The sequence below is a fragment of the Balaenoptera acutorostrata genome, chromosome 2 (genome assembly GCF_949987535.1).
Source record: "Balaenoptera acutorostrata chromosome 2, mBalAcu1.1, whole genome shotgun sequence".
Taxonomy (NCBI): Eukaryota; Metazoa; Chordata; class Mammalia; order Artiodactyla; family Balaenopteridae; genus Balaenoptera; species Balaenoptera acutorostrata.
In genome coordinates, this window is record NC_080065.1 from 118855995 (window position 1) to 118881800 (window position 25806).

Consider the following 25806-nt stretch of genomic DNA (forward strand, 5'->3'; position numbering starts at 1 on the left):
ATAAATGTTTAGGATCATTATGTCCTCCTGAAGAATTGACCACATTGTCATACACAGTGACTTTCTTTGGCCCTGGTAATATTCTTTCTTCTGAAATCTACTGGTCTGATATTAATATAGTCTCTCTAGTTTTCCTTTTATTAGTGTTAGTATACCTTTGTGTGTGTTTATATTTAAGGTGCATTTCTGGTTGGCAGTGTGTCTTGCTCTTTTATCCAATCCGATAATCCCTAACTTTTAATTGGAGTGCTTAGATCATTTATATATAATGCGATTACAGACATGATTAGGTTTAAATCTGTCATGTTGATATTTATTGTCTATTTGTCCCATTTGAGTTTGTTTTCTTTTCCTCTTTTACTTTCTTTTTTTTTTTTTTTTGAATTCCATTTATTTCCTTTGTTGGGTTATTAGCTATAGTGCTTCCTTTTGTTATTTTATTGGTTTATAGGGTTCAGAGTATATTTAATCATTCGCCACTAGGACTTTCCCCAAGAGAAATGAAAGCATATATCCACACAAAGACTTATACATGAATGTTCATAGCAGCTTTATTTGTAATAGCCAAAAACTGGAAACAGTCTAAATGTCCATCAATACATGAATGGATAAACAAATTTGGTATATCCATACAGTGGAATACTACTATCAATAAAAAGGAATGAACTGTTGACAGCCATAAGAACAAGAATGATTCCCAAAATAATTATGCTGAGAGAAAGAAGGCAGACCAAAAAAGTACATACTATATAATTCTATTTATATAAATACAAAAAATGCAAACTATTCTATAGTTAAATAAACTATATTTGTAGTTGTCTGGGGATCAGTGGGGGATAGGGTAAGCAAAGAAGAATGGGTGGGAAGGATTCCAAAAGGGCACATGGACGCTTTGTGGGGCAAGGTTTAATTATCTCGCTTGTGGTGATGATTTCATGAGTGTATACATATGTCAAAATCCATCAAATTATACACTTTAAATATGTGCAGATTATTGTAGGTCAAGTGCATCTCATAAAGTTTTAAAAAGAAAATTGGAGGGAATTTCCTGGTGGTCCAGTGGTTAGGACTCGGCACTTTCACTGCCATGGCCAGGGTTCAGTCCCTCTTTGGGGATCTGCAAGCCACAAGGCAAGAAAGAAAGAGAGAGAAGGAAAGAAAGAAAGAAAGAAAGAAAGAAAGAAAGAAAGAAAGAAAGAAAGAAAGGAAGGAAGGAAGGAAGGAAGGAAGGAAGGAAGAAAGAAGGAAAGGAAGAAGGAAAGGAAGAAGGAAGGAAGGAAAGAAGGAAGGAAGGAAAGAAAGAAAAGAAAATTGGAAAGTAAGGAAATAAAAAGCGTAATCTATAATCTTACCACTCAAATATGATAACTATTAGCAATTTGGTCACTATCAAACTCTATAGACACATTTTCAGATACCCAAGTGGTATCTGAAAATTTTCACAAACTGTAGTATTCCATTATGTTAAAAATAGTTTGACATTTCTCCCATTGCTAGCGTCAGTTTATATTTGCCAAGGTAGTAGTTGCTATTATTGTTATAATTATACTGAAATGAATACTTTTATTACCCAGTCATCCAAACAACAGATCTTGAAACCTTCCTAGGTATACCTCTCTTACCACCAAAATCAACCGATCACTAAATTCTGTCATTTCTACCTTCTCAATAGCTCTCATATCTGTCACCTCCTTTGCACTCTCATCTTTAATGTGTTGTTAGTATAATTGTGTTAGGCTTGCATAAATTACAAACAAGAACACAAAAATCATACAACAGAGACTCTACTGTAAGGGGATGTGTTCCCTCTGGCCTTGCAGAGAGTGATGGGGATGAGTAGCTGTATCAAGGCTCTGAAGACCAACGTCCCCAGGAGTGACCCTCATTTTTCTTCTGAAAAATTGAAATAATATCTCTCATTCTTTTATCTTAATGCTAAAGATATTAAACCAATAAATCTAGTAAAATGTGAAAAAAAATTTTTTCTTGGACATTTAAATGTTGATTACAAGCTGATCAATTAATTAAATAACTACATTTTATATATCTGAGTATTAATCACACATATATATTTGCATGGGCTCAACAACTCTTTCTCAGCCAAATACACTTCCCTTGAAAGGCTTTACCAAACTCTCCCTGCAATTGTCTACTCTAAGCTCTCTAGTGACTTAAGCTTGCACCACTTAAGACACGTCTATAAGTGTTTATTAATAGCCTATGAATCCTCAGAGGACAAAGACAGGTACTTAATACTAGCTGTTAAATTTTATGTGAATGAGTGTTTTCTCCTTTGTCCACATACTCACTGATTCCCCTCAAGGCAGCTAACTAGTTAGGAATGATTTTCTTTGTGCAAGTATCTAGTTGTATTGCCTTATATGTTTAGTGATCCTATGGATTTGCCTAGTACAGAACCAATCTTTTCAGAGTACCCTCAGGACTTCTTAAGGAAGGGAATTGTTTTATCAAGTGTATACCACAATGTCCATGTAAAAATGTTACCCAACAGTTCCATGGTATTTCATTCTTGATTTTGTCCAGAATTTTGGGGAGAGTAAGATCCAGTGCGGGGGATTTATCAATGAGGTTTAATAGCATTTATTATCTATAACCCAAGTGGCTTGTAGCATATGGCAACTTGTATAAATTAACATAGTATTCATTAATCATAGCAGGTTGAACCCAGGTGTATACTACTGTTAACTCACAATATGTCACATTCAAGTAATAAAAAATAATAATAATAAAAATAAACCCACTGAAACAGCACAAACAGGAGAGGAGTACAGGGGCGCAGTTTCTTACATAAACTTAGCACCACTCTTTCTGTCTTTGAGCCCTCCCTGCACCTTGGCTGACAAGTGTATGGTACCATCAAGTTTGGAGCCTTTGCAAAGTTCTGTGGCACAAATTGGTTTGCTTCCTGTTGACTTTCCATCACTGTAGACTTATAATTTGGCCTTGTTTTGTTGTTTAAGTTGGCATTCAGGATTCTATCAACTTTCCAGCTTCCAAAAGAGTTGCAATTTCTCATGTTTCATCTCCTCTCCTTTTCTCTTTGCCTTATGGGTTTATGCTCTTTGTTTCTTTTCTACCATTTTAGTTAGGTGTGGGGAGGAATGGTAATAAACATGGGTTCGATTTGCTATGTTTCAGTGAAAGTCTTCTTTCCATTGTTCTCAATGTTTTTGTGTGTGTCTCCCCAACGGATAGTGAACTCCAAGGAAATCACTGTTGAAGTGTTATTTATACATTGTGGTACAGTACCTTCCAAGTAGGAGTTATACTACTGTTTGTGTTTATTACTGATTACCTTGAATAGCATGCACAAGTGCCTTTGGGGGTACACAAAAGACTTTTCAAGGACATTGGCAATTTCCAGGTCCTCAACTTCCATCTGTAACCTCTCCTAAAATTCATCTGAGAATGTCTGCAACCCAGGTATTGTACTGGCTTTCCTTTCTCTCTTCCTCTCTCACACTGCCTTTCTCCCTTCCTCTCTCACACTGCCTTTCTCCCTTCCTCTCTCTCTCTGTCTTTCTCCCTCTTTCACACACACCACCACCACCACCACCACCACACCTACATCTTTTTATTTATTTATTTATGGCTGCCTTGGGTTTTCGCTGCTGCGCGCAGGCTTTCTCCACTTGCGGAGAGTGGGGGCTACTCTTCGTTGCTGTGCGCGGGTTTCTCATTGAAATGGCTTCTCTTGTTGTGGAGCACGGGCTCTAGATGCGTGGGCTTCAGTAGTTGTGGCACGTGGGCTCAGTAGTTGTGGCTCGCGGGCTCTAGAGTGCGGGCTCAGTAGTTGTGGCGCACGGGCTTAGTTGCTCCGCGGCACGTGAGAATCTTCCCAGACCAGGGCTCGAACCCGTGTCCCCTGCACTGGCAGGCAGACTCTCAACCACTGCGCCACCAGGGAAGCCCCCACACCTAAATCTTTTTATGGCACAATTTTCCCAGGATGTATAAACCCACAGGACAGCATATAAAAATACAATTTGAAATATTACTTTGGGCCAATTTCTTTCAATTAAGGCACCATAACCCAAGGTCTGAATATGGATATATATTTGGCCTGTGTCTCAATTTAGATATACTGTAGAGTGGGGGATGGGAGGAAGTAATGACAAATTTTTTTTTTTTTTTTTTGACTGCACGGCGCAGCATGTGGGATTTTAGTTCCCTGACCAGGGATCGAAACCTCGTCCTCTGTCCTCTGCATTGGTACCACGGAGTCTTAACCACTGGACCACCAGGGAAGTCTCTAATGGCAATTTTTAATTAAAGACTTTGTCTCTTCCACCTGTTGTCAAAGAGCTTTGCTGCTGAGGAAGAGTCCTGTGAAAGTAAAAAAAGCTAAGCTGAGAAATGTTGAATTAACTAATTTCTTCCTGCTAATGGCAGGTCTCCATGTCTTAACTACCTACCTTAGAACACTATTATACAAAATGTATAAGAAACCTACTAAGACAGCACCCAGATCATGGATTCTAAACACCATTCTCCAATTAAAAATCAGGGTAGGCCCCTTGGAGAAGTGGTTGCTTCCAAAGATGGGGCAAGGAGTCCACAAGATGAACCCGGAACATCTTGTGGTCCCAGAAAGTAAGGAAGTCCTAATAAAAAGATGAGGATTTGTTGAAAGAACGAAGGAGCCTACCTGAAGGAACTCTTCTAATAATAGCCAAAGGTGGAAGAATTTGAGCAACAAAGCAACACTATTATTGAATTTTAACCCACAGAACAAAATAAACATCCAGGAGTCCACAGTACCATTTATTAAATGAATGGGGGAGAAGAGGCAGCTCTTCCTTAAGAGTATAATTCCAATTAGTGTAGAAGTAAAGAGGGAAATGGAAAATCACCATTTGCAAAACATCACAGTAATAATTGTTCTAGACAAGATCCACTAAAAGTAGTGGCTGACTGTAAGGACAAACAATTTGCAAAGTCTCAAAGTATCTCCTCCAAGATATCTATCAACTAAAAGGGGAAAAACAGTAACTTTGCAATGGAGAAACCTGATGAAGCCACCTTCACCAAGTAATCAAGGTCAACATCACCAATAATAAATGACTTATCAACATTGGGAATTCTTCATTTCTGTGATATTCTTCCAAAAAGCATAACATCAGTTCAGTCATGAGAAAACACTAGGCAAACCCAAATTGAGGGACATTAGACAAAATAACTGATCAATACTCTTCAAAAGTGACAAGGGCATGAAAGACAAGGAAAGACTAAGGAACTTAGCCTCAGACTTAGAAGTAACTAAATGTACTTTCTGGGTAATATAATGGAACAGAAATAGAACATTACTGGGAAGGCTGATGAAATATGAGTAAGGCTTTTGATTTAATTAACAGTAGTTTATCAAATATTAATTTCTTGGTTCTGATCATTGTACTATGGTTATATAAGATGCTAACATAAGGGGAAGCTAGGTGAGGTATACATGGAAATTGTAATATTTTTATAAATTTTCTGTAAATCTACAGTCAGTTCAAAATAGCAAGTTAAAAAAGTAAATAAAACCATGACTATAAAGTACACCTTCTCTGTACTTTTTTCCATTTCCAGTGCTAACTTGGCCTAATGCCGTATTTTGATACCAAGACAAATTTACTATATTATATAGTCATACTAACAAATGTTTGTGGAGTGAAAACCTATGATCTAATTATGTCTCCTTTTGATATGTTTGTGGTTGTAGTTGAGAAATAATACATTTATTACATTTGCCAGGGATTCAACATCCAGAGTTCTGCTTTTAGGCAGGATGGGGAGAAACTCTTTGGAAGTGACTCTCCACTTTGCCATTGATTCTGCTTTTTTGAGTAAACTGTGACTAGAATAAATTTCCTGTCCTCTGTACTTTTCCAGGTATACCTTTTAACATATGTAATAGTAAAAATAATTAGAATTTAAATGCTCTTACCATGTAAATGGATAAGAAATGGCATTAAGTAAAACAGCAAAGAGATAAAAGCAGCTTATTAATAAGCTCGTCAGCACAAACTGAGCTTTATTTAATTGCAAGTGATGTAACCTATGTACACATTTGTTTCTCTTCCAAGTTTAACTGCTAAAATTGCCCTTACAGAGATTACATTGTAAATTGTATTTCATTAGTAGTTTATTAAATTTGCCTGTCAATTGACACATTCTGTATGGAGCCTTAAAATGATGTTTTGAGAGTTTATTTACAATCGTTGAAAGCCAACGGTTCTGTATAACAGGTAATTACATCTCTTTAAACTCACAACATACATATATTTAAACATTTAAATAGAAGTCCATTCTCTTCAAAAGTAATTTTCTACTGCTTTTTCATAAAAATATAAAAAAGACAACATCTGTAGTTTTAAAAACCTATATTTAACCCAAATCAAGATTTTTCTACAAATGATACCTCTTTCCAAAAAGTTTAAAAGACATCACAAAATAATGTGATGTTAAACCAAATAATTTCACCATGGCCTGGTACTTTACTTTTAAGAAATACTGTGCAGTATTTCTTTTTAAACTTTCATGCCAGATTTCAACTGTGTATATGCTATGTCAACACACCAGATTAATCCAAGTCATTCATATTTATGTGGTAGACTGTCATATACGACCAGATACCATATAAACTGTCATACCACAATTGCAAAATGGTAAAAGGCAATCTTTATGAAAACTTAAGAATATTTTAGTAAAAGGCAACCAACATCACTCTAATTTTCTGTAAAAATTACCTCTCTTCCTTCTACCATTTTTTCCCCCTTTGAATGGTACCTTTTATAGCATATCAACACACAAAGGTATTTATATCACTTTTACTTAAGTTAGCTTTTTAAATGACTGTTTTCTTTTCTGATACACTGAATTTATCAAAAGGCACCAAGATTAGAGTCCTATGTAGTTCCAGAATTTTGTTCCTTTTTAAGTTCCTCTAGAATAATTTTTGTCATAAAAGGGTAACTCTAAGAACCAGAAGAAAATGAATGATACAACACAGTAACTTGAAACTTGTACCATCCAAAAGGTATAAATTTATTAATAGATTCCTTGAACTTTTCCCTTAGGACAAGAAGTCAGAACAACTTTCTGAACATAAACATAAAAATAGAGCACACTTATTAACAGTAGGAAAACTCTAAGCTTATAGAGGTATTAAATCTTACATAATAACATACAGCCAAAAGCATTAGAAATTCACTGCCAGACAGATATTCTGATGCACTATCCTGAAAACATGTCGGATACATAGCACTAACATATAACAAAGTATGGCATTTATTTCACAGGGAGAAAAGATAGGTTTCATCACAAAAAGATTTACTAGATTTCAGCTTTGATTAATTTTTAGAGATATATTTTAAAGGTAAAAAAAAAACCAAGATTCACCCCTAAAATAAAAAAGTCTTTATATATATAATCCATTATTAATACTCTTTATACTCTTACAATGTAAAACATTTAGAAACTTTTGAACTCTAAAAATTTTGATCAGTTAACCTATTTGGTCTTAACACATTCTAAATTCCCTTCTGACAATCGCATTAATGTTTTTAGTCCATCAGTCCAACATGGATGGAACAATTCTATTTCTTTTTCTTCTTCTTTGGTGGTTCATCCTCAGAGCTACTATTTGTGCTGCTGCTGCTGCTACTGGAAGAGCTGGAATCTGAGTCTGAATCGGAGGACGAGGAAGAGCTTGTGGAGGAGGCTGAAGATGATGAACTGGAGGAGCTTTCATCAGAGTCACTGTCCTCTGAGGAGGATGAGGTAGAGGTCTCTTCACTCTCTGATGAAGAATCACTGGCTGAACTGTCACTGCTGTTGCTACTGGAACTGGTTACACTCTTAGACCTATTAGACAATTATATGCATGAGAAGCTGACATTAAATAGAATGTTTAAAAGCAATTTCACTTGAGTATTATGTATATATATATACTGAAGCTTTGCTAGCACGTTATCTCTAGATTTGATGTTTCGAGGATTGCTTAACTGTAATAACCCCACTGTGCCCACCCTCTCCCCCCAACCACAAGGTCTTTTACTACAGCAATTTAACTCTCTTGGATGGAGTCTGAGATAAGTGTACCTACTATACTATGCTCCAGAGTGAATGATGTTAGAATAAAGTTGCAGTTTAACAACTGGGTTTATTTAAACCTCATGTAGAGTGGTAAATGCTTCTTAACCTTAACTACTTTATACCAGATACAGCTGGTCAATAATTTCTTACCACTCTAATAACATTTCCTAATCTAAGACAAGAGAAATTACTTACTATTTCCAGGTACAAGGACTCTAGAAAGTTGGAGAAAAAGGATAAATGAAGGAAGAAACTCCAGATAGGTAAACAGAGGAACACATCAGAAAACAGGATGATATTTAATCATGAATTGCAAACAAGAGACTTCAGATCCAAATCTTTAACTATTATTTTAAAATCACACACCCCATTCCTCCAACTAGTATTATATATTATTTATATAATACTAAAGCCACACATACCTTTTTTTCTTGGTCTTTCTTTCTACATTAGTTTCTCCAATGCTGACAAATGTGAAGGGGGGAGAAAGCTCCTGTTAATACAGTGATTATAAACAGCTCAGACAAACGCTTCTGCTATCCCCAAAACTTTTTTCATTGGAGAAACACTTTGTCTTTTATCACATGTACTGAGAGTCCAGTGTTTATTGCTATAATCAAGAGGAAAGTTTCCTGTTGCAGGTGTATATGGTACACGCAGTCAACTTAACCAGCACTTAAGCAAGACAAATGTTATCAACTGTACTTTAGAAGCCAGGTAAGTTAGTAGTTAAGATGACCAAACACACCAATCTGATTGTTTTTTAGTTTTTTCCCAACTCATCTATTTTATTTATTCATTCTTGGCTGCACTGGGTCTCCGTTGCTGTGCACAGGCCCTCTCCAGTTGCAGCGAGCAGAGGCCACTCTTCTTTGTGGAGTGCAGGCCCCTCACCATGGTGGCCTCTCCTGTTGCGGAGCACGGGCTCTAGGTGCGTGGGCCCCAGCAGCCATAGCACACAGGCCCAGTAGTTGTGGCTCACGGGCTCCAGAGCGCAGGCTCAGCAGCTGTGGCGCACAGGCCCAGCTGCTCCGCGGCATGTGGGATCCTCCCAGACCAGAGCTCGAACCAGTGCCCCCTGCATTGGCAGGTGGACTTCCAACCACTGTGCCACCAGGGAAGCCCCTCTTTTTTAGTTTTGAACTTAGGTTGACATGGCTAAATCGACTATTTAGTGAACAACAGAACAAAGCAAGTAATAGCACAACAGCTGTAATTTATAATTTGGGTTTCTAGAATGGTATTATAAATGGCCATTTCATATAAAAAGAAAAGCAACCTTTAATTTAAAAAACCATTTCTTAATTGATTCACTTTGCTGTACACCTGAAAAGAACACAACATTGTAAATCAACTATACTCCAATAAAAATAAAAAGTAAAAATAAAACAAAAAAAATAAAAAACTATTTCTTGTGACTTCCTTGGCAGTCTAGTAGTTAAGACTCTGTGCTTCCACTGCAGGTAGCCCGGGTTCGATCCCTGGTCTGGGAACTAAGATCCTGCATGACGTGAGGAATGGCCAAAAAAATTTAAAAAACAAAAACAAACAAACAAACAAAATATTTCTTTTTCTGCATGTCCCCCAAACGTTCAGTTATTTACTGCTTAAGAACCAGAGACTTAATACTTCAAGACTGTGTTCCCTCACATTATTTATAAAGAACAAAGTCTGGAGATTTCTGAGTGAAATACACAAATGGCTTGCTGCTATACAGCTGCCAAACAACATGCATACTAAATCAGGCTTTAAAATTACAGATTTACTTCTATTACTATAAACTGTCCTGTAAATTTAACATTTGTATATTCTGAACTTCTCTATATTACCTAGATAACATTATATCCTTATTTCCTGGGTCCTCAAATATAAATATGTATTTATGTAAAGCTGTTTTACATGATGGAATTACTTACTGGAGAACTGTAATTTTTGCAGTAAAATAAGTGGTAGAAGTACATTTGTTAAGTCACATCACAAGAATGCAAGATCACTGAAATTCACACACTTCCATAATTTTATCATTGAACCAAAAAATCAGCAGTCTTTATGTAACAGAGCCAAAACTAAAATTCATGTAGTTCTATGTATTTTTAAGACCAAGATACTTGTGTAATACAACTAGAAAAACAAAAGTAAATGTTGAAATGAAATTATTCATAACTCTTATATTTTATTCTTTAGGACAGAGGTCTTCAAACATTTTTTGCTTACATTCCTAATAAAAGAAGTTTGAAGAATTATGTTTTTCCCCTCAAAGGGTATAAAGTCTGGCATATTATATATTAAATATTGATATTTTAAAAAGAAAATCGTTACATCATTTTGGTAATTGTAAATACCACAAAATTTGATACGTATCATAATTAATTTAAAAAAAAAATGAACAAGCTTATCTTTAACAATTGGTACTTTTACACTGTCCCTTTTCCTCTTGGAACTTTAATTTTTATCCTCCTTTCCCCACAGAATGTATCCTAATATATTTTCATGCCTGAAAATTTTAGTGATCACTTACATTTCTCTGCAATAAATATATAGACATAACTTTCTTTTAATTACTTGTGATCATAAGGTTTTAAAAGTGTTTAAAAATTCTGAGTTGAATTACCATTATCATTACTACTATACAAATTGATTAAAACAATGTAAAATATATTATACATTTTAGTAACTATTATACATAAAAAAATTTCACTGGAACTGTACCTCTTAATGACATGGATTTTTTTTTTCTAGTTTATGTATCCATGGATCTTATTGCTTGACTATGACAGGGTTCAGTATCAATTTAATTCCTATATTTAACTTTTACAGATTTAACTCTGAGAAAGCTTGTTAACCTGAACAGGTAGATGGGAATAGAAAGAGTTTTGCTGTAGCAATGTCACTCAGTTCTCTGAATTCCTCCCATGTTATATTCCACAAGTCACATAACGATGTATCATTAAAATATACTTTTAAATTGACAACTCAATTAGATCCTCCTTCAATTTTACTGGGAAAAAAAATTACAAAAGAACTTGCTCCCAATAATTTGGGCCTTTTACTTTCTTACAACACCAGTATTTTGAAAAGTCTCTAGGATTTTATACATGAGCACAATATACCAAGGTAAGATTAGAGATAGGCGAGAGGTATGCCTTTCTTTTGTGAAATTAGAGAAGGGTAGGCAAGGTCTCATACAGATTTATTTTTGGAAGAAACATATATGAATATTGATAATCTACAAACTGGTTACCTGTCTATTCCTGTATAACCCTTGAAGAGCCTTCCTGTCCACAAACTGGAAGACTGCTGCCTGCAAAATCCAGATGTTTAAGACACTATTATATTGCTAACGGTCCCCATGAAGGTGCTACTTCTAATATGCAGCACTAAGTAGACCTGACACCTTCCTGTTTCAGTTTCTCTGAAACACATAAGCTTACTTATTTCATGGGAATTTAAAAAGCGTTATTCAAAGGGCATAAAAGGATAAATAACAATTTTTCCCTCCTACCCAGTTCTCCTTCTAGAAAAGAACTACTATTATCAACCATTTATATTCCCCCCGCAAAAAGCTCCATTATTCCTTTTTTCTCCCTTTTTAACATAAATGACAGTAGATTATATATATTGTACTCTACCTTGTTTATATACTTAGTATAAGTATCTTGGGTACTTACTTTGGATATCTTTCCATATCAGTTCATATAATCTACCTCATAGTATTCTGCTGTCATTTCATTGGCAGTTGAGGCAAGAAAGCAAAGTGATTAAGAGCATGGACTCTGGAGACTGGATAGTTGATTTAACACTTAACTTTTCCACTTACTTGCTGTGTGACACTGAGCAAGTTACTGAATCTCTCCATGCCTCAGCTTCTTCATATGTAAAATGGGAATTATAATAGTACTTACCTTAACGGTATAGATGTGATGCTGAAATAAGCTAATAATTGTAAAGACCTTAGTACGGTGCCTGGCACACAGTAACACTCATTAAACATTAGCTAATATTACAATATAATCTAAATCTGGATAACCACCATAAGATATTTAGTCCCTTAATAAATTTTATAAATACAAATAAATATTCCTTTGGACACCATATGTAACCTTACCTTTGTTGTAATAATAATCTGTTTTCTTTTTCTTTTAAAGCTTTCTTTAGTTCTGCTGTTCTTGAAGGCCTATGTAGGTACTTTCTTTTTCCTGTGCATTCATAAGTCCAATGCCCAAATTCCAAGCATTTCTGACATCTTACATGTTGTTTATTTGCTTCACTACAGAGTAAAAAATAGAATACAGGCCTTAAATTTTTGACCTGACATTTTCTGTCGTGAGAAGCATAAACAATATAAGCATAAAATGATGCTTATATAAAGGTACAATTCAAAAATAAGCATCATTTTACACTTTAAATTATTTGTTAGATTTAATCACAAAGCAATACAGTAAGTGGTTAAGAGCATGGACCTGGCAGTTAGACAGAACTGAGTTCAAATCTTCTTCCCTCAATTCCATTCCAGTAATGGCAGACTAGGTAACTCAGACCAACTCTTCAGCTCAGAACTAGAAAAGACAGTCAAAACATTTTTAACAATGTGCTCGAGGTACCAGAGAACTAACAAGAGATTAAAGAATAACCAAGCCAAGATATGGAAGAAGCTGGAAACCCAGAGTGGTCAGCCCTACATTTAAGTCAACTCTTGTGCTGGGGTTTTTTCCCAACTCAGGAGGGTAAGCAAGCATCACTTATAAGGAGCAAGGGAGACAAATTATGCATTCAGAGTTGGGACTCTGAAGGGTTTTACTCTAAGAATAAAGCAACTGCTTATCAAGTGCAGCCCAGCTTCTAGTCACCTAGGAGACTACGAAAAATCTCAGTCCCTGAAATTGAATTAAGGTGTGGCAAGTGAAGAAAAATAGATAAAGGAATTGGAAAGGAAGAAATAAAATTGTCATTCCTTACTGATGATGTATCATGTAAATGGCAAATCCAACAGACTCTACAGATAAAAAAAAATTTTTTTGGCCCTGCCATGCGGCATGTGGGATCTTACTTCCCCAACCAGGGATCGAACCCTTGCCCCTTGCATTAGGAGCGTGGAGTCCTAATCACTGGATCGCCAGGGGAGTCCCAAAACATTTTTTAATAATTAGAATTCATAAGTGAGTTTAGAAAGGTTTTATATTGGGGTCAGTAAACTTTGTCTATAAAGTGTCAGAGAGTCAATATTTTAGGCTTTGCAGACCAAGAGGCAAAATTGAAGATATTACAAAGGTATTTATAACACAAGAGAGAAAACAAATTTCTACAAATATTTTATTAACGAAAATATTTCATATAAAAGAGGGTTATTAATGAGAAGAATGGAATTGTTTTCTATAAGATAACATTTCACTGAATTGAGGTTCAAAATTAGTGTTCTCTATCATCAAATTGATCATATATATACAAACATATGTAAAAAGCATTCTTAGTTTGCAAGCCTACAACAGGCAGCAGGCAGGATTCAGTGGACTATCATTTGCCAAACTTTCTATTAGATATTAGGTCAACACATAAAAATCAATTGAGTTTCTACTTAACAAAAATAGTTAAAAATAAAATTTTAAAAGGTGGTATTTATAACATCCTGAAAAATAACAAGCACTTATAAATAAGTGAAAGAAAATATGTGCAAGAATTCTATGCAGAAAACAAACATTACTGAGAGAAATTAAACATCTAAATAAGTAGCTAAATAAAAGCATTACCATGTTCATAGACTGAAAGACTCAATATTGTAAAAAATGTCCATTCTCCCCAGACTGATCTATAGATTCGAAGCAATGCCAAGCAGAATCTCAACAGGTGCTTGTTTGGTATGGAACTTAAACTTATTCCCTAAAATGTATATGGACATTCAAAAGGCCAAGAATAGCCAAAATACCCTTATAAGAACAAGTAGGGAAGACTTGGATTAAAAGAAATTGACTTGTGGTGATCATTTTGTAATGTACGGAAATATTGAATCTCTTTGTTGTACACCCGGAACTAACGTAGTGTTGTAGGTAAATGATATTTCAAAAACAAACAAAAAAATTATAAAAAAAAGAGTTCAGATTTGTGGTTAACAGAGGTGGGGGATAGGGGGAGCAGCAACTGGATGAAGGCAGTCAAAGGTACAAACTTCTAGTTATAAGATAAATAAGTACTAGGGATGTAATGTACAACATGATTAATGAAATTAACAGCTGTATGTTATACATGAAAATTGTTAAGAGAGTAAATCTTAAGAGTTCTCATCACAAGAAAAAAACTTTTTTTCTTCTGTTTCTTTAATTTTGTATCTCTATGAGATGATGGATGTTCACTAAACTTATTGTTAACAGTGACTTCATGACGTATGTAAATCAAATCATTATGCTTAAACTTATACAGTGCTGTACGTCAACTATATCTCAATAAAACTGAAAGAAAAAAATAAAAGACAGTGACTTATGATACAGCTATAATAACTAAGAATGTGAGATTGGAGCAAATATATACAAATATGCCAGTGGAACAGAACAGAATGTCCAGAAATAGACTAATGTATACATGAGCAATTTATGACAACCATGGCATTAAAGAGCAGTGGGGGGAAAGGTTAGATTATAAATGATGTAGGGACAACTGGTTATGCATATGGTAAAAATAAGACTTAACCATAAGCCAACAATGATTACAGACTTGGCCAAACAATAAGGTTTAAAAGACAGTATAAAAAAAGTGACATATTTGAGTTAGGAATTCTTAAGAAACAAAAACAAAGCACTAAGACTTCCCTGGTGGCGCAGTGGTTAAGAATCCACCTACCAATGCAGGGGACACGGGTTCGAGCTCTGGTCCGGCAAGATCCCACATTCTGCGAAGCAACTAAGCCCATGTGCGACAACTACTGAGCCTGCGCTCTAGAGCCCGCAAGCCATAACTACTGAGCCCATGGGCCACAACTACTGAAGCCCGCGTGCCTAGAGCCCGTGCTCCGCAACAAGAGAAGCCACCACAATGAGAAGCCCGTGTACCGCAAGGAAGAGTAGCCCCCACTCACCACAACTAGAGAAAGCCTGCGTGCAGCAACGAAGACCCAACACAGCCAAAAATAATAAATAAATACATTAATTTTTTAAAATACATTAATTTTTTAAAAAGCACTAATCATAAAAGATTGATAAATTAGAATTACTAAAATTAAGAATTTTCAAAAATTAAGAATTTCTGTTCATCAAAATATACTATAAAGAGAGTAAAAAGAGAAGCCAAAGAGTGGGAGAAGATATTTGTAACACATTTTGCCAACAGCTTCATCTTAAGTATACAAAGAACTCTTATGAATCATTAAGGAAAATGATGTATAATAGAAAAATAAGATAAAGTGGAAGATGGAAAAGCAGTACAAAAATGGGATTGGGAAACAAATTAATAAACACATGAAAAGGTGCTCATTACTAACCTAAGAAAAAGCAAAAACCACTATAGTTGAAGAAATGCATACTCTACAGTCCAGCAATTCCACTTGCAGGTACTTACACAATAGAAATCTACACAAAACTATACCAGATAACATGTATAATAATATTGGAATATTGCTTTCCTTTATGTAGCTTTTAAAAGTTTTGAAATAATCACAATCTTATAGAAAAGCTGTTAAGTACAGTTCAAAGAACTATTTTTCCTAAATCATTTGTGAACTGTTTTTGCTGAGCCATTTGTAAGTTGCCAACCTGATGCCTCATCAAACCAGAATACTTTACTGCATGTTTTCTATAAACTAGGACATTCTCATATACACAATGTAACCATCAAAATCAAGAAGTTAATGTTGATACCTTCAAGATCCCATTTAAGTTTAATCTTCAGACCCCATTTAAGTTTCATCAAATGTCCCCAAAACGTTCTCTATAGCAAAATCCAGTTCTGCATCAATGTTGCACATGTTGTCATGTCTCTTTAGTCTCCTTCTGTCTGGAAGAGTTCCTCAGTCCTGTGTCTTGCTTTACATGACCTTGACTCTTTTTGATGATTACAGCCAGTTATTTTGTAGAATGTGTTTCAATTTTGAGTTGGAGGATTTGCTTCCAAGTTCACTCATGTGGCTAACGGGAGGCTTCAGTTCCTTGCCTGCTGGCCTCTCCATAGGGCTGCTTACAACATGGCTTTACCCAGGGAGAGTAACCAAGATAACTCAAGAAAGAAGTCAGTCTTTTATCACCCAATCTTGGAAATGACATACCATTACTTTTGCTATATTCTACTGGTCATACAGACCAACTCTGGTACTCTCTGGAGGAGAGTACACATGAAGCAGGGATCACTGGAGATCATCTTGGAGGCTGGCTACAACATCTGATATCTCTATATGATTAGATTCAAGCCATGTATTTTTGGCAGGAATATAACAGAAATGTGCCGTGTTCTTCTCACTGTCTTCCTGTCAGATGACACAAGACTTCAATTTGTCTTGTTACTGATGATGTTCGTTTTGATCCCTTCATTAAGGAGGGTCGACCAGATTTTGCAATATAAAGTTATTTTTTGTCCTTTTGTAATTGAGGTGGTTTTAAATTATGTCCACAAGTTCGATGATATCCTTACTTCAAGGGTTGGAGCCTAACTACCCTCCCCGTAAGTGTGGCTAAGACTTAGTGACTTGCTTCTAACTAACAGAATAAAGCAGGGTGATGGAGCGTGACTTTAAAGATTAGCTCATGTAGCTGCCATGTCATGAAAACACTCAAGCAGCCTCTAGGGAGGCGCACGTGGTGAGGAACTGAGGCTTCCTGCCAACAGCCCTGTGAATAGCTATCTTGGAAGCAGATCCTCCAGCTGTGGTCAAGTCTTCAGATGACTGCAGCCCCTGGCAACAACCTGACCACAAACATATGGAGAGAACCTGAGTCAGAACCACTCAGCTGGGACTTCCCTGGTGGTCCAGCGGTAAAGAAGCCACTTTACAACGCAGGGTACGCAGGTTTGATCCCTGGTTGGGGAACTAAGATCCCACATGCCACAGGGCAACTAAGCCCACACACCACAACTACTGAGCTCCCGCGCCTCAACTAGAGTCCGCGAGCCACAAACTACATAGCCCATGTGCTCTGGAACCCACGTGCCACACTACAGAGCCCATGTGCCCTGGAGCCTGCGTGCCACAACTAGAAAAGAGAAAACCCACATGCCACTAGAGAGAAGCTCACACGCCACAACAAAAGATCATGCATGCCTCAATGAAGATCCCGCGTGCCACAACTAACACCTGAGGCAGCCAAAAAAAAAAAAAAAAAAGAAGAAAGAAAAAAGAACTACTCAGCTAAGTCACTCCTGAATTCCTGACCACAGAACTGAGATGTTTATTGTTAGAAGTCACTAAATTCTGGGGTAATTTGTTATACAACTATAATTAATAACTAATAAAGCAACTAATAAGTATTTTGTGGGTTGGTATTTGAAAGTACATAAATATCCTGCTCATTAAATTTTTAGTTCATTTATTCATCTATCAGTATGAACTTATTTTTCTATTTTATTGAATGAGTTACTATCCGTTACCATGATTTATTTTGATGCTCAGATTGCCCTAGATTTGGTCAGTGGGAATCCTTCCAAGTTGGATTCTGTGTTCTTTTGACATGTTTCCTTCATTCTTTGAGCACTTCCTTGCTTTCTGGTACAACAAAAAATTCCAGGCTCATCTTATACTTTCCCTGTCCTGAAATCAGGCCTTTCCAGGCCTGAAATCAGCCTGATGGAACCCTGATGACATTCAGAGTCAAGATCAGGGCACACATGTGCTCACTGTAACTGGAATGTTGCTGCTCCCAGGTACCCTCAGTGGACAGAGCTAGGGAACAACACACACATTACTATCCATGTATCAAATACACACGCTTACAGCTACACTTAACTACATATTTTGAAAACCATGAATTCATAGCAATCCCTTTAATTCCAATCCAACTTCACAGAATTTACTCTATTTTCTCCTTCCCCATACCTCCTCCTCCTTCAGTGAGAAATCTGGCTCCCATTACCCTTAACAGATTTACTTATTTGGTCAATTTGTCTTATGAAACCAATTGCCCATTGTTGCCCCCTCCCCCTGACAGATGCCCTCTTTACTCCACTTGGGCTCTGGCGCTCTGCCCTTTGCTGTCCTCCCACACACACCATGTGAACATGCTCCTCACCCTGCTTGGGCTCTGACTTCCACTGCCAGGCCAGCCCACCTCACATGAACTCATTTCTCTTTCTATTTAGACTGTGCCACCCCATACCAAATTATACCTCCCCTCCCCCATGGAGACATTCTCCCCACTAGGGTGACAACTTGTGCTAAATGGCTCTCCCTGTGTGGAAACCCCCCTCACTCTGCTTGGGATCTGGTGCCCTGCATTGGACCTTCCCTCAACTGGATGCCCTCTGCACCCTGCTGGCACTGCAAGCCAGTTCACGTCCCTATGTGGATGCCCTAGTTACTCCCCTTCAGCTCTGATACTCCAGTGCCAGGTCAGTCCTCTGCATGGATCCATACCACCTCACGGCTTTAGGACTAACTTGTTCAAGTAGGGAAGAGGAAGAGGAAGAACTATAATAATATTCTTAACAACAAGATTTGTAAAATCCTCAAAACTGGAAATAATATCAAAGAAGAATGTATGATCTGTGGTATAGAATACACTGGAATACTTCATAGTAATAAAAATGAACAAATTCCAGCTTAATTTAGCTCAGATGGAGCTTAGATATAAGAAGCTAAACTCAAAAGAATCTAAATTGTCTGATTCTGTGTAAAGGTTAAAGACAGGCAAAATTAAACTCTAGTGAATAGTTAGATGGTAAAAGCACAGAACAGAAGCAAGTAAGTAATTACCATAAATGTTAGGACAGTGGTTACTTTAGGAAGCAGGGAGGAGGTTGTGATTGGGAAAGCGCCTTGGTGGCATCTAGTATATTGGCAATTTTTTATTAAATACTTGATCTGGGTGGTAGTTACATGGGATGTTCTCTTTATAATTACCTATTAAGGACATATTTATGTTGTCTGAACTTTTTTGTAGATGTGTTATAGTTCACAACAATAAAAATTTTTAAAAATCTTGGCTCTTTCACTACAATAGCTTTAGGCTCGTTAGCAAGCCACTTTTTGAACTCCAGTTTCTATTCTAAAAAATGGGAGAATATCTACTTCACTAGGTTATTGTGAGAATTAGATAAGACCATAACTGTGGTTTATACTTACTGTGTGCCAGGAATTTAGCTAAGTACTATTTATACATAAATACATCTAATCCCCATGACAACCCAATGAGTTTGAGAACAATATCCCCATTCTACAGACTGGGATGTTTGTATAGAAAGCAGTAAGGAATCTGGCATAAAGTAATACACAAATAAATGGGAGTTGTGAATATCAATCCACACATTAGGCTAATCAATTATCTGGACTAACGATACATGGCAATTTAAATTTTCTCAAAACAAGGTTGCATGATGGGATGGATGCTGGATTCTTAATTTCGACCTAGAGCAGTCACCTTTTTATCCCTGGAGAACACATAATTGGTGTTCAGTAAATGTTTGTAAAATGAATGACTGTTTAAATAGGCAAGGGTTTAAGAGGACATATACTGTTTATAGTATGCTTTTCATTAATGAATTCCCACATCGTCAGCCAGCTTCTGTAATTTTGACAGTCATTTATTTTTAGCATTTGTTCAAAAATTAAGCCAATCCTAATGTGAAGAACTAATGTTTCAAGCAAGGAAATACTACTCAGTAGTAGTTTTTTGTTTTTTTTTTTTTAATAAATTTAATTATTTTTGGCTGCGTTGGGTCTTCGTTGCTGAGCAGGGACTACTCTTCGTTGTGGTGCGTGGGCTTCTCTTTGAGGTGGCTTCTCTTGTTGCGAGCATGGGCTCTAGGCGCACAGGCTTCAATAGTTGTGGCACGTGAGCTCAAGTAGTTGTGGCTCGCGGGCTCTAGAGCGCAGGCTCAGTAGTTGTGGCGCACGGGCTTAGTTGCTCCGCGGCATGTGGGATCTTCCCGGACCAGGGCTCGAACCCGTGTCCCCTGCATTAGCAGGCGGATTCTTAACCACTGCGCCACCAGGGAAGTCCTGAGTGGTAGTATTGAAAGCTAATAAAGAAGAGTCAGCTTTTTGCCTAGTAATAGTTCATAAATTGCAGTAAGCAACTGCCAGAACCATGACTATAACTTCAGAGCTTATCTGAATGTGTAATGTAGCAAATTGTTAAGGCTATCAATAATAAAACACTCTATGGACTTAATATTAAGTTACCCACCTTTCAGGCAAAAAGAACCACTAACACATTTAATATATACACAATTGTAATATGCATTCCAGAAATAATAAATTCAAAAACATTAAAGGATAATTAGTAAAAAATGTAAAATCATGACTCTCATATAAATATAAAATGAACACATGTCAAAGGTTTTATTTAATCATTAAATAATAATCATTAATAAGGGAACCAGTAAGATGTTGCAACTGGTTCAAAACAGAATCCACACAACACACATATATGGGCAATCAGGAATGCAGGAAACGAATTTACAAATAGTTAAAAACTGGTCAATAGACACAGGGCAAGAATCAGTTGTACTGCCTTTTCATGGGTAAGAATCTTTTCTACCAGCTTTCTACAATTTACAGAGTTATTTTAAAATAGCTCAAAGAGGGCTTCCCTGGTGGCGGAGCGGTATAGAATCCGCCTGCCAATGCAAGGAACACGGATTCGAGCCCTGGTCCGGGAAGATCCCACATGCCGCGGAGCAACTAAGCCCGTGGGCCACAATTACTGAGCCTCCGCTCTAGAGCCCATGAGCCTCAACTACTGAAGCCCGCACGCTTAGAGCCCGTGCTCCACAACAAGAGACGCCACCGCAATGAGAAGTCCGCACACCGCAACGAAGAGTAGCCCCCGCTCGTCACAGCTAGAGAAAGCCCGTGCGCAGCAACAAAGACCCAACTCAGCCAAAAATAAACTAAAAAACAAAACATATATATATATATATGAGCCATATGTGTATATATATATATATATATATATATATATGAGCCATATATATATATATATATATATATATATATATATATATATATATATATGGCTCAAAGACAGTGAGGCACAGGCCCTCACAGAGTCACTAGCCAGGATAGGGAATTAGACAAATCAGTCAGTAATCTTTTTTTTTTTTTTAATCCATTTCAAAGCCTTTCACAATATTTCCTAACAATGAAAATATGGAGGAGGGTGGAAGCCTCTCAGAATCAAGGAAATAAAGTCTTCTCCAACTCATAGTTTGTTTTCCCAATATTAAGAAACTTATAACCTGGGATCCCAGCCATTAAAAATATTATCTACCAGCACTGTGGAGTTTGCTTTTTGTTGTTATAAACAAAACATTCACCAATATCTAAAGCCCACCTATGATGTTCTAAACATTAACACCCTTAAAAATACTTAAATCTTCCATATAGAATACTGAATGAGACACACTTATAATTTCAAAATGAACAAGATCAGCATTTATTTCTTTTCAAATGAATACCCTATTTAATAATATTCCATTTCTATATTCTAAGCTAAGGCTTAAGGAAGCGTTTTAATGGTACAGCCTTTTTGGGTGAAACCACCTTCTTTGATACCATTTCTGTCAGATTGGCAAAGCTGTTTTTTAAGCCTATTGTTGGCAAAGATGGAGGATGGGCACTCTAAATATAGTAAGATACACATTCTTAATTGCTGGTAAGAATGTAAGTTGCAGAGACTTTCTGAAGGGCTATTTGGTAATATGCAACAAAAATCTTAAAAATGTACATACCAAATAAACAAAAAATATAATATAAATGATGATTATCTATCTAGAAAATCCCTAAGAATACAAAATGGAGCTACTAGGACTAATAAATGAGTTTAATAAGGTCACAGGATACAAGATCAATATACAAAAGTCAATATACTAGGAACAAACAATTGGAAATTGAAATAAAAAAAATACTATTACAATACTTACTTTTACCCTTGTTAGACTCAACATAGAGTTCCAGCCTGTCAAGACCTTTCCGGATTGGGATTTCGTCATCCATTGTATTAGTTATCCCTCTCAGCTTTGTGTCAACTGCAGGTTTGATAAACACGCACGTGTCCTCATCCAAGTCATTTATAAAAATGTTGACAAGACCAAACTGAGGACCAAACTCTGCAGGCCACCATGGGATACCTCTATATATTTACTTAAACCCATTAAACAATACTCTTTGTCCATGATGTTCAATTGATGTACCTAATTGTTCTGTTTTCACAAGGATATTGTGAGAGACTTTTCAAGATGCCTTTTTGAAATCCAAATACCTAAAAGGCAAAAAGAGTATCAATCTGTAATGACTTGATACCTGATGATCTTGGCTTTTCTTTCTGAACATATTTAATAAATCCAGCCAGAATTTTGGCTGGAATGGATATCAAGTTCACTGGTCTGGTGTGTGGAATCTACCATTCTCACTTTGAAAATCAAAACAGCATTTGCCTACATCCAGTCCTTCAGCATCGCTCCTGTTTGCCAGGGGTTCTCAGATTACCAACAGCAGTACAGCCGTCTCACCTGGAAAATCTCTGTTATGTTGGGGAGCAATCACCTGGGTCAAGTGCCTTAAACACATTCAGAGTGGATTAGGGCTCTATAACTCACTCCTCAAGTATCTTGGGCTTCAGTTCCAGTCTTCTCATTCTGCATATAATTATATGTGAGTGAAATCTGATTCAAAGTTAAGTCCCTGAAAGATCTGCTGAATGAAAAGTTCAAATTTCCCCCTTTTCCTCCTTTAGTCCAAAGACTTTTAAAAACAATGTCAATAGTACTTTCTCACTTCTCATAACTTGTAGTTTAAGACTTGTTCTTATGGAAGTGCAATATGCTCTTTATAAATAAAATTAAATCTTTTTGATGAATATAAAATGAAAAGTAAAGGCTCCTCTTCTGCTTTCCCCCCAAAATATTCCCCAAATTCTCCTGGACTCCCCTTGCCTCTAAAGGCCCTCCCTCTCCAACTCCCTGGGAACTGTCCCGACAGTCTGCAAACCATGACAGGTTTCATTATACACCATGTTTTCTTTCCAGTAAGACTAGAAGCTCCTAAAGCTAAGATTGTCTTTTACTTCTGTGTAGCTCATGTACCAAATACAAGCATACTGCAGAAATGGACCAGCTGTTTAGCTGTCTGATACTCCAAAACTTATGTTAAAAGCGCTAGAAGTCTTACTTTCACTTCATATTTAAGTGGACATTGGTTGGTTTTGTCAATCTAGCAATCATTACCTCCTCTGACCTACCCACCCATTCATTTATTTTTATTTTATTTTATGTTTTTTCCCACCCATTGGTTTATAAGGATCCATTCAATTATGCTGGGAAGAGAATGAGATCCAAGTCAATCAAAGCTTCATAATCCCATAGACATGGTTCAGGGTAGGGTATGTAACCCAATCTAGACAATGAGATGTTATCAACTTGAAGCTGAGAGGATATAAAGGACCCTAGATACGGCAGCCATCTTAGGACCAAAGGAGTGATCTAACCAAGTATGGAACCAACACCCAAAAGGGCAAACCTGAGAGAGATTAGACTCTGGTGATATCATTTAGTGCACATCTATTAAGTATTACTGTTACTCCATTCTTGATCTCAGAACCATATGACTTCAAAGCCTTCTTCCTCCACCAAGCATACTACTACTTCATTCTGATTCCTTAAGTCTTTATCCTTATGTTCAAGGAACCTCATCAGGCATGAGGTAGTCTGATGAAAGGGAGAAGAGAAGGATCAGGGCTCTTAGAATACAAAATATAAATATAAAAAGAAATACAGGGGCTTCCCTGGTGGAGCAGTGGTTAAGAACCCGCCTGCCAATGCAGGGGACACGGGTTTGAGCCCTGGTCCGGGAAGATCCCTCATGCCATGGAGCAACTAAGCCCGTGCACCAACAACTACTGAGCCTGCGCTCTAGAGCCCGCGAGCCACAACTACTGGGCCCGCATGCCACAACAACTGAAGCCCTCGCACCTACAGCCTGTGCTCTCCAACAAGACATGCCACTGCAATGAGAAGCCCGCGCACCGCAAGGAAGAGTAGCCCCCACTCGCCGCAACTAGAGAAAGCCCGCGCGCAGCAACGAAGACCCAATGCAGCCAAAATTAAATAAATTTATTAAAAAAGAAATATAAATATACACATTAGAGCAGACTGTGAGCGATATATTATTAACGGGCAAATGGTGATGCCGTGAAAAGCTAACAGAGTGAAAAAGTGTCAGACGTTGTTTGGGTATGCAGACTGGTAGAAGAAAAAAAAGGTTTCACAAGAAAGGGGCATCTGGCACAAACTCCTGCATTATCTGTTCACAGCAAACCTCTTGTGCTATTCTCTCTCGCTCATTATCCACAATGGCCATCTTTTGTTTCTTAAAAACTAAGTTCTTTGCTGTCTCAAAACAATTATGCTAGTCTGGGTGCTCTTTCCCCAAATCCTCTCATGACTCGTTCCCTTCTCACATTTCCGATCTCTGTTCAAACGCCACCTCTTCAGAGATGCCTTTCCAGTCCAACCACCCTAACCTGGACCTTTTCCTCTTTCCATCACCTCTTATTTCCTTCAAAGCTCTTGTCATCAACTGTATTTACTTAAAATGTTTAGTTTATCGGCTCTTTCCACCAATAGAATGTAAGCTTCCTGAAAGCAGGGATTCTGTCTTGAATACCTCTTTTTACTTACACCCAAATACCGGCATAGAGCGATAGGTAATGCATAAATTAATATTTGTTGGAGAATGAATGGCAGAAAGTGAGACGAGAGCTTGGCAGAAAAGTCAGGCTGTTCCTAGGGAAGGCGATAGGAAGGGGCAGGAAAAGCCAGCTGGGCTGGAGGTTGCACAGGAAGCTGAAGGTTTACGTCGGCGAGACTAGGCGGTGTTGGACGAGGGCTACAGGCTTCGCCCGGTCACGCGTGGGGGTGGGCGGCCGGGTTGGCAAAGGGGCATAAAACTCTTAGCGAGACTTAACACGAGACTCTCTTCAGGCACCCCTAGGTCCCGCCCAGCGGTCTTACGCAGCCGTCTTCCACGAAATCGCTAATCCACATACATCAAACTTACCGCCCTGGCCCGAGCCCCTTGCGGGCAGGCGACGTGTGAGAAAAACGGCCAACCTCCGCCGGGCCACGCTGAGGATCCCACACCGACCCCGCATACCGGCGCCCGCTCACTAGGCGGCTGACGCGCTTCTCCCCGCCCCCAGCCCGCCCCGCGGCCCGACTCCGGCCCTAACTTACGCTTGTCTCCGGGCTATGAGGCGATGCATGGGAGTCGCCATCTTAGCGCGGCTGTGGCCTGCCGCGCTGGGTTTTGGGAAACTCCTCAGAGGGGGCGGGGACTTAGAACTCCGGAGGCCGTAGGCGTGGGCGGGACCAGTCGGGCCTGGAGAGCTAACGGGGCAGCTTTGGGGGCAAGTAGTGGTTAGGGCCTGGTCTGTTGTGTTTCCTGTGTGCGTCTGTAGTTTGAGGGAGAGGAATGAGGCAGGTTGACCGGTCTGAATGAGGGATTTTAAGGATGGGTCCACGTATATTGCGTGGAGAGGCAGGGAAGAACATTCTAGAATGAGGGATCCATCTAGCCATCTT

At 37.8% G+C, this 25806-nt stretch overlaps 1 protein-coding gene across 1 annotated transcript; it reads right to left on the bottom strand.

Moving 5' to 3' along the window:
• Positions 1-4761: 4761 nt before the first annotated feature.
• ZCCHC10 (zinc finger CCHC-type containing 10) lies at positions 4762-25519 on the bottom strand. The gene is made up of 4 exons (XM_007188571.2): positions 25459-25519; positions 12203-12364; positions 8520-8561; positions 4762-7866 (listed from the first exon to the last, which is right to left on the bottom strand). Exons 1-4 carry the CDS (start codon positions 25497-25499, stop codon positions 7599-7601), a joined length of 513 nt encoding a protein of 170 aa, XP_007188633.2. The 5' UTR covers positions 25500-25519; the 3' UTR covers positions 4762-7598.
• Between the last annotated feature and the right edge of the window lie 287 nt (positions 25520-25806).